Source organism: Gadus macrocephalus, chromosome 2, assembly GCF_031168955.1.
Source record: "Gadus macrocephalus chromosome 2, ASM3116895v1".
In the NCBI taxonomy this organism is placed as follows: domain Eukaryota; kingdom Metazoa; phylum Chordata; class Actinopteri; order Gadiformes; family Gadidae; genus Gadus; species Gadus macrocephalus.
Genome location: NC_082383.1, coordinates 23,655,294 through 23,665,293, shown reverse-complemented (window position 1 = coordinate 23,665,293; position 10,000 = coordinate 23,655,294). Strand labels below are relative to the sequence as shown.

The 10,000-nt window shown below is 52.5% G+C and overlaps 1 protein-coding gene and 1 long non-coding RNA gene across 9 annotated transcripts in view; both read left to right on the top strand.

Moving 5' to 3' along the window:
• The window catches only part of LOC132453103 (uncharacterized), a 2,137-nt gene extending 1,659 nt beyond the window's left edge, over window positions 1-478 (top strand). The window contains exon 2 of the long non-coding RNA XR_009524582.1: window positions 1-478. This exon is cut by the window's left edge and continues 714 nt beyond it. This is a non-coding gene — a long non-coding RNA (uncharacterized LOC132453103).
• septin12 (septin 12) overlaps window positions 1-10,000 on the top strand; it is a 49,585-nt gene that overhangs the window by 24,742 nt on the left and 14,843 nt on the right. For 3 of the 8 annotated variants that reach the window (XM_060046041.1, XM_060046040.1, XM_060046039.1), the window contains one exon: window positions 9,589-9,999. In XM_060046041.1, the coding sequence (XP_059902024.1) occupies window positions 9,589-9,999 (411 nt within the window). Of the gene's footprint in view, window positions 1-3,108; window positions 3,344-3,876; window positions 4,272-5,023; window positions 5,161-7,031; window positions 7,977-9,588; window position 10,000 lie in introns of those variants that run through there. The other 5 variants (XM_060046043.1, XM_060046045.1, XM_060046042.1 and 2 more) reach the window with 5 other exon arrangements.

Here is a 10,000-nt window from a genome sequence, read left to right as displayed (position 1 = left end):
CTAAATGTGTGCTGCTTGATAGCTTGTACTTCCAGAGGAAACAGAGGGTCAAACAGCCCATGTGTTTCCTGTCCTCCGGACCCACCAGGCCTATCCCAGCCCTTCCTCTGGCCACTGTCGTTCAATCAGAGGCCGTCTTTGTGGCTAATGACGAGAGCCATATGTCACAACCCTATTGGAGTCAGCCCTGGTTGTCACACAATCCATCCTGTGTGTGTGTGTGTGTGTGTGTGTGTGTGTGTGTGTGTGTGTGTGTGTGTGTGTGTGTGTGTGTGTGTGTGTGTGTGTGTGTGTGTGTGTGTGTGTGTGTGTGTGTGTGTGTGTGTGTGGCGCTGGTGGAGAGAGCAAGAGGGAGTGTGGTTGTCCTATTGGCTCTCACAGGTAACTGATATTTCACTTTGTAATCAACTGCTTTGTACTACTTTGTTCTTCTACCTTTGTCTAATTTTTTTGGTCTGAGAGAAAATAGGACGAAGCAGAGAGAGAGAGAGAGAGAGAGAGAGAGAGAGAGAGAGAGAGAGAGAGAGAGAGAGAGAGAGAGAGAGAGAGAGAGAGAGAGAGAGAGAGAGAGAGAGAGAGAGAGAGAGAGAGAGAGAGAGAGAGAGAGAGAGAGAGAGAGAGAGAGAGAGAGAGAGAGAGAGGAAAAGCCAAGTGAGATAATCATTATGTTTTATTGGCCTGTTGCCAGCCCTAAGCCCTTAATGTTATATCAACACCATGAGGCTCTAAGGGCAGCAAGCCTGGGCTGGTTGCTGCTCTGTGCGTGTGAGGGGGGGTGAAGTAGCATACATAAAGACAATCTTTATTCAAACAAAACTGAGCACAGTCTAACCACCCAATCACGTTGTTGAAAATTCACAGCTCAACAGAGCAGTGATAGAGAGACAGCCAATCAGAGTGCAGCAGGGTGAAGGACCTCGGACCTCCACCTGTAGGACCTCCACCCTGAAGGACCTCCACCCTGTAGGTCCTACAGGGTGGAGGTCCTTCAGGGTGGAGGACCTCCACCCTGTAGGACCTACAGGATAGAGGTCCTACAGGGTGGAGGACCTACAGGGTGGAGGTCCTTCAGGGTGGAGGACCTACAGGGTGGAGGTCCTTCAGGGTGGAGGTCCTTCAGGGTGGAGGTCCTTCAGGATGGAGGTCCTACAGGGTGGAGGTCCTTCAGGATGGAGGTTCTACAGGGTGGAGGACCTACAGGGTGGAGGACCTACAGGGTGGAGGTCCTTCAGGATGGAGGTCCTACAGGGTGGAGGACCTACAGGGCGGAGGTCCTTCAGGGTGGAGGTCCTTCAGGATGGAGGTTCTACAGGGTGGAGGACCTACAGGGTGGAGGACCTACAGGGTGGAGGTCCTTCAGGGTGGAGGTCCTTCAGGATGGAGGTCCTACAGGGTGGAGGACCTACAGGGCGGAGGTCCTTCAGGGTGGAGGTCCTTCAGGGTGGAGGTCCTTCAGGGTGGAGGTCCTACAGGGTGGAGGTCCTACAGGGTGGAGGACCTACAGGGTGGAGGTCCTTCAGGGTGGAGGTCCCTGTTGGAGCGGTGTTACCAGAGGGGATCTGAAGGCTGGTTGTGGTTCTGCCTCAGAGACGATGCAGGAATAGATCCGGATAGATCCAGATAGATCCGGATAGATCCAGACAGATCCAGATAGATCCAGATAGATCCAGATAGATCCGGATAGATCCGGATAGATCCGGATAGATCCAGATAGATCCAGATCGAGTAGAGATAAATTAATTCCATGCACCACTTATTCCTCTACTTTGACCACTGTATCTCTCCATCAACATTCCTTGCCAGTGTGTGTGTGTGTGTGTGTGTGTGTGTGTGTGTGAGAGAGATAGAGAGTGACAGAGAGAGATGAACGAGAGTAATGAGCTTAGGTCGGGAGGTCTGCAGTGATTCCCCACCACTAGAGGGAGCCACACATCAGAGAGAGAGAGGGAGAGGGAGACGGAGGGAGACGGAGAGAGAGAGAGAGAGGGAGGAGAAGAAGGAGTTGGTGAGGAGGAGCAGCGGGAGGTGGAGCTTCCTCCTCGGCCCCCTGAACCTGTTCCTGCTCGCTCGGAGGCTTTCACATTCCTCCCTGCTAAGGGGGTGGGGGGGGGCCTCTCTATGGGGCCCTCTCTACGGGGCCCTCTCTACGGGGCCCTCTCTACGGGGCCCTCTCCGCGGGGCCCTCTCCGCGGGGCCCTCTCTACGGGGCCCTCTCCACGGGGCCCTCTCTATGGGGCCCTCTCTACGGGGCCCTCGCTATGGGGCCCTCTCTACGGGGCCCTCGCTATGGGGCCCTCTCTATGGGGCCCTCTCTATGGGGCCCTCTCCACGGGGCCCTCTCCACGGGGCCCTCTCTACGGGGCCCTCTCTATGGGGCCCTCTCTACGGGGCCCTCGCTATGGGGCCCTCTCTACGGGGCCCTCGCTATGGGGCCCTCTCCACGGGGCCCTCTCTATGGGGCCCTCTCTATGGGGCCCTCTCCACGGGGCCCTCTCTATGGGGCCCTCTCTACGGGGCCCTCTCCACGGGGCCCTCTCTATGGGGCCCTCTCCACGGGGCCCTCTCTATGGGGCCCTCTCTATGGGGCCCTCTCTATGGGGCCCTCTCTACGGGGCCCTCTCCACGGTGCCCTCTCTACGGGGCCCTCTCTACGGGGCCCTCTCCACGGGGCCCTCTCCACGGGGCCCTCTCCGCGGGGCCCTCTCTGCGGGGCCCTCTCTGAACCAGCTGTGTGTCTGTAGGTCTGAGTAGGGGCCCTAATGGGGCCCTCTCCGCTGGGCCCTCTCTGCGGGGCCACACATACAGACACACACACACATACACACACACGCATATACACACACACACACACACACACACACACACACACACACACACACACACACACACACAAAGACACACAGACATACACACACACACAGACATACACACACACACAGACGCACACACACATCACCCACAAACACAAACAGACGCACACGCACACACAGACGCACACACACGCACAGACACACACATACACACAACTTACAAGCACACACATGCGTACACACACACACAAACAGACACACACACAAACACACTGAAAGTTACACAAAAATGTGCATTGATGACTCGTCAGTGGGTTAGCTAACACTTCATGCTGACACGCCTCTATGCTGCACACACACGCACACACACACTGACGCACACACTGACATCCTGAGTTCATTTGTCACTTCTCTCCCTGGACGGCTCTCGGCAGCAGGTAGGAGACCACATCTCAGCTCTGCTTTGTTCCTGTTCGAGGGCTGGGGATGCGTCTGTGCTCAGGGATCATGTTGGTGATGTTATTAGTGCTCTGGTAAGCTCCTTGGTTAGCATGATGTTCAGCCAAGGCTGTTAGCCTTTGGCTAAATGCAACAAGTTAGGAAGCAATAGAAAAACGAAAGAAAGTATGGATACATGAAGAGTGATGGAAGTATTGCTAATCTTTACTCAATTGTTTAAAGGCTCTCTGTGTAGCACACGGTAAAGACACACACACACACACACACACACACACACACACACACACACACACACACACACACACACACACACACACACACACACACACACACACACACTGACACACATACACACAAACACACCACCACCACCACCACCTCCACCACCACCACCACCAGCACCACCACCACCAGCACCACCACTACCACAACCACCACCACCACCAACACGTGCTGCAAGAGCGACCACAGCTCCACTCGTGTGTAAATTACTCTGCTGCTGCGTCACCGAGGAGGGAGGGAGGGAGGGGCTGTAGGGAAGAGAGGGGGGTAGTCCTTTCTGCTGCAGGGGGATTAAAGCTGGAAGCTCCTTGGAACTATTTACATGTGAATGGCCTTGTGGGACTGCATCACACTGCCTCTCTCTCTCTCTCTCTCTCTCTCTCTCTCTCTCTCTCTCTGTGTCTCACAGTGTGTGTCCCTCTCTCTTTCTCTTGGGTTCCCTCTCAATCACATTCACGCTTGAGACACACATACAGACGCACAGAGGAGTGAGAGGAGAGAGAGCGGAGAGTGCGCGAGCATACACTGTATTAAATGACAGAAAATAAACCGGCAGAGAGAGACGAGGCAGACTGCTAGCCCTGTCCGCCACACCAGGGAGAATAAGGAGAAGCTGAGAGCTGGAACTGGAATCGTTTGTACTTGATGAGCCTCCCGGTCCTCTCAGAGGCTCAGTGTTTCCTGAGGATCAGAGAACTCAGCCTTTGTGAATGAGAGAAGGTAGGAATTCTGATTTTCTTCCTTTTTTATTGACCAAACCCAAGCAGCCCCCCCCCCCCCCCCATCCGACCCAGATATCCCAGGCCGCTCCGCGGGCCGGGGGGGGTCCCCCTCTAACAATGGGGTGTGGAATGGCCCGGTCGGGGCGTTTGAGGGGGAGGGTCTCTCTCACCACCAACAGCTCTCTGCAGTCCACTGGGGATCCTTCTCTATGCCGGGTTGTACGTTACGTGGTGCCCGCTATTGCTGGTCCTACTAGTGTGTGTGTGTGTGTGTGTGTGTGTGTGTGTGTGTGTGTGTGTGTGTGTGTGTGTGTGTGTGTGTGTGTGTGTGTGTGTGTGTGTGTGTGTGTGTGTGTGTGTGTGTGTGTGTATGTTTGTATGTATGCATGGATATATGTGTGTGTGTGTGTATGTATGTATGCATGTGTGTGTGTCTGTCTGTCTGTCTGTCTGTGTGTGTGTGTGTGTGTGCGTGCATGTGTTTGTGTATGTGTGTGTGTGTGCGTGTGTGTCTGTGAGCTCCCATGCTCTCTCTCTGACACTAAAATGGCAGCGTCTCAGCGTGGTCGTGTTGTTGTGTCACATGGTGTTCAGGGCGGTCATTCTGGGGTCCTACTTCCCCCTGCAGAACAGGAAGTCCGATCAGGCTCTCTGCCTCTTCTCTAAAGTAGTCATCAGATCCTCTGGCCGCTCTGAACTCCCTTCCTATTTTGATTCATTGAGCAGAATCTGTTGATTACCTTATGTGGAGTTTGGTGAATGTAGTATCTAGTGATGTGTGTGCAGCTCTATGATGTTGGAGGGCAGTGTGTAGGAGAGGTGTTAGTGTATGTGTGAGTGTTCAGAACAAGGTTAGAACCAGAGGTGCTAGTGAAGACATGAGACGAGTACTCTATCATTTCACATATATATTTATATATATTTGGGAATATATATTCAAATGTATATTATGACAACAGTGAAAAGTGAAAATAACAGACAAAAAAGAGAGATAATGTATAAAAATATAAAATGGGAGTCTTGAGAACACTAGGTAGTATATAAAATAGTATCTAATATATAATATTAATATACTAATATAGATATACAAATACTTATATTCAGATGTATGAAATAACCGTCTGCACGACGCTGGAGGAATTTAAAATGAGGTTCTGCGTACACACGATAAGGAGGTTCTTCTTGGGTTCTGCTGTGGTTCTGCTGCGCTCTGCATACACACGATAAGGAGGTTCTGCTGAGGTTCTGCGTCCACACGATAAGGAGGTTCTGCTGAGGTTCTTCTGAGGTTCTGCTGAGGTTCTGCGTCCACACGATAAGGAGGTTCTGCTGCGTCTTCCAGAGTTCTTGAGAACGATGACGGCACGCAGGAGTAGATAGATGCTGTACGCAGGCCGTGGTTTTCCTCAGTGTTTTGTGCATAGTTGAGCCGCCCCCTACTGGCCTGGCATGCTCACTACAGCCGCTTCACTCGTTGCAACTCCGTGTGGACGAGGATACTTAAAGACAGGCAGCTCCAGGGAGTCCTGGAGCTTCGTATCTAAATAATATCATATTATCCATAGATATCATTATCATATAATATATATCATCACGGCCAAAAGCTGTGTGCGCCTCCAGACGATATTATGAATCTCAAACGACTGCGTCGGGTTCTCCGACGTCTCTGGTTCTTCCACGTCCTCATCAACCTGAAGTAGACTGAACCACGATACAGAGGAGAAAGGGATTGTTGCCCGCGGTTATCTCCTGCCGGAGCCTCGCTGCCGAGGGACCTCCGCCTCGGCAGCGGTCAGCGCTTAGGCACCACCGCCTCCTACAGCGCCGAGGCGGTGGTCCCTCGGCAGCGGGAAGCGCTTAGGCACCACCGCCTCCTACAGCGCCGAGGCGGTGGTCCCTCGGCAGCGGGAAGCGGGGCTCAAGCGGGAGACATTCGCCGCCAACAATCCCTTTCTCCTCCATGTCGTGGTTCATGTACTTCAGGGAGTCAAAGCCAAAGTTTCTTTCCCCCAATTCCTTCTCAGCCATGGCTAAGATAACCCCCAATACGAGTCCGTTGTGGATATAGGCCTACCAGAGACGAGAGTCCGACTTGTTATGTGCCCTAACACCAACCGCAGAACGGGTATCCAAATAACAAGGAAGTGTACAACACTTCCGCTACAGTCCTGGAGCTCTATATTTAAATAATATCATATAATACATAGATATCAATATCATATAATACATATTATCACCGGCAAAAGCTGTGTGCGCCTCCAGACGATATTATGAATCACAAACGACTTTGTCGGGTTCTCCGACGTCTCTGGTTCTTCCACTTCCACATCAATCTGAAGGAGACTGAACCCTGTGCTGCCTGCTGCCGGCTGCCCGCTGCCGGGCGGTGGTGCTTTGAGGCAGTGGTGCCTTGCGGCAACCGGCGGCATGTCGCAGTTCATGTACTTCAGCGAGTCAAAGCCAAAGTTCCTTTCCCCCAATTCCTTCTCAACCATGGCTGAGATAACCCCCACAACAGTCTCGTTGTGGAAATACAAGAGACGTCAAAGAACCGACGTGTTATGCGCCATAACACCAACAGCAAACACTTGCGTTACAGTGTGTGTAATCACACACACACACACACACACGTGGCACTCGCACGGTCGTGTCTCATTGGCGGGCCAAATTATCTTGGTGGGCAAGGCAGAGAAAGGGGAGGAGCTTTGATCCATTATGACGACATATGGTACAACATTCCAAATCAGCACGCTTGAGCCTCCGTTTTTTCAAAGGCGAGCAGAACAGCTAGTGCTCGTTTTACACCGAACGCAAGTTTTAGCCACTGGGGGACCATAGGCAGGCTAGGGGAACTCATATTTATGTGAGAAAACCTCATGAAGTGGGATTTCCATGCCATGGGACCTTTAATTCTGTGAAATTAGGTCCCTGTTGATTCCTTACCCGAGCAACAACACATCTACTGAACCGTTTCTCTGATTCACCAGACTCTGACTCACATCATCTCATCTCATCAACAGCTCACTTCTAGGTTCCACTTGAAGTCTTGATCTTTCTGATTTATTGATGGATGTTATCCTATCAGGCCCCATTCCTGTCACCAATATTCCCTCTGCTACAGCACACATACTCTGTGACTCACAGAACTCTGAACCAGCTCGTCACAGGCAGGGGCCTGGACCTACACGTGTCCTAGGACCAATGCAACCACCAATCACTGGAGCGCTGCATCCCTCTCTCGCTCTCTCTCTCTGCGTTGCTCTCGCTCTCGTTCTCGCTCTTGCTCTCGCCCTCCTCCACTCTCCCGCTCTCGCTCTCGCTCTGTTGCTCTGTGTATCTCCATGTCTCTCGCCCTGTGTTCCGAGATGGCCGGTGGCTTGACGAGGATTAGTCGTGATCTGGGGGTGGAAGGGCAGGATATTTATAGCTCATTAAATTATGTGGACTAGGGATGGCGTGTGTGTGTGTGTGTGTGTGTGTGTGTGTGTGTGTGTGTGTGTGTGTGTGTGTGTGTGTGTGTGTGTGTGTGTGTGTGTGTGTGTGTGTGTGTGTGTGTGTGTGTGTGTGTGTGTGTGTGTGTGTGTGGATTAAGGACACCAGGACAGCTTTTTCTGAGTCATCTTCTCAGTGTTGGACAGCAGCTTTCTCTCTCATGTCCTACAGAGAGGTCTTCCTACTGCTGCTGATGGCTCTGTTTCTACAGGTGTGTCTGTTTGTACACTTTGTGTGTTTGCATGTGTGTGTCTGTGTGTGCAGCTTTTCGTTCTCAGGGGAACAGCAGCCAACCAATCCTCTTAAAGCGTTGAGCCAGCTAGCAGACACACACAAATGTACACTTGACCATAGATTTGACTTCAGATGTTGGTTCACACATGCACCTGTTCAGACAGACGCCTTTAGGTTCAGACAGACATGGGGCCCTATCTACACTGACGCATGTGGCGTTGCTAGTTTGCAACTGGCGCAGAGCGTTCTTTTCCCTCCACCGCCACACGGCGGGAAATTAGGGAATGATGTTGCGCCCCAAGGGGCGGTTTCACGAAAGGAGGAGGCGTGTTCTGTTATTTTAAGGGCGCATGCATAATGTTTCTCGTGCACCTCCCGCATACACTTTGCTTCTCTCATCTACCTAGCCACACATTCTTGGTATATTATTTGGGAAAGAAAAGCTGATACAGCGGTAATAAGTAGTACTTAAATCAATCCATCTGCAAACACCGTACAGCAAACACATATTTTCTTGACATAGACATAAACTGAGACATTTGAAGTTTGAAATTCATGTGGTCATGCATCTGTCTCATCGGAGACTGCAGACGTGCTGTCAAAATATCAACTCGTTCAATACGTTCATGGCTCTTAAAGGGGATGGGAGCTGGCACTCTCATTGGTTTGTTGCATGTTACGCCCAAACCACACCTACGGGTAATTAGGCTACTTCAGACCAACCCTTTATAGATTTGCACCAGGCACAAGGGTAATTAATGCGCCGGTAAAATAGCGACATCGCCATAGAACCGCCCACAAAGCTACTTGCGCTTGGCGCTTCTCACTTGCGTTTCAGACCGTTGAAATAGGGCCCATGGTAAGGAGCCTCTTTATTCATCACAAAAACAGTTTTTGATATTATATTTTTATAGGTATTTATTTTGAGCAAGAATGAGACAGAACAGAGAGCGTGACATAGTGATGCTCCCATATAACATATGATACTGTAAGGATCTGGTCTGTTCCTTTGGGAACCCTGATGACACACGTCTATCTCAAGATGTGAATCAGCTTTTAGTGCCCCTGACCCCTCTGGCGGTGGAGTTGCCCTGGGTGTCCTGCCGCTCCCCAAGCTGTTCCTCGGTCCGGTCCAACCCAGTAAGCCAATACAAACGGCCTTCCTCCAGCAGAGCCAATGACATGTTTAGCTGGAGGGCGTCACTGAGCAGGCTCACGGCCTGGAGGCTGATGTGTGAGGAGAGCGGCTCGCTCGACGTGGGATCCTCTTGAGTCCTGGAAGCAGGGCCCCATTTCAAGTCACAAGAGCGAGTGTAGGAGGGTGCTTGCGCTTCATCTCATCTCCACCTCATCTCCACACACGGTCAACATAGCCTCATTCCTGTCATCGCTACCGCTCAGACCCAGTGCATTCAGGAGCATCTCATACAGTGTGAGGCTCTTGCTCATCGTCGTGAGGGAGTTCATTTCACAGCAGAATGGGTTGGACCATTCGGTAGAGGAATGAAGGGGATTAGTGTTTAACAGTCAAAGTGAGCAAGAGGAGAGAGCATCAGACTAAACCCCCCCTCTTCTCTCCCCGGCCTCAGACAGGCTGAAGGTGGAGGAGAGTGAGAGGACGGAGGCCCCTGCACTGATGGAGGAGAGTGAGAGGACGGAGAAGACCCCCAAAGACCCTTCCCCCTTATCAGAGGAGCAGCAGCACGTACCGCAGCGAGGAGAGCTGGCGCTGCAGACGGGGGGGTCGGAGGGGCAGCCAGCGGTCGGAGCCCTCCCCCAGGGGGGGCAGGAGGGGCAGGGGGGGCAGGAGGGGCAGGGCAGCTCTCCGGACCCCCGGGTGGAGGGGGGGACGGAGACGAGGGCCCCCCCCCCCGGAGGCCCCCAGGGGGGCGTCCTCAGGGGTCCTGACCTCTTGGGCTACGTGGGCATCGAGGCCGTGCTGGACCAGATGCGCCGCAAGACCATGAAGGCCGGCTTTGAGTTCAACATCATGGTGGTCGG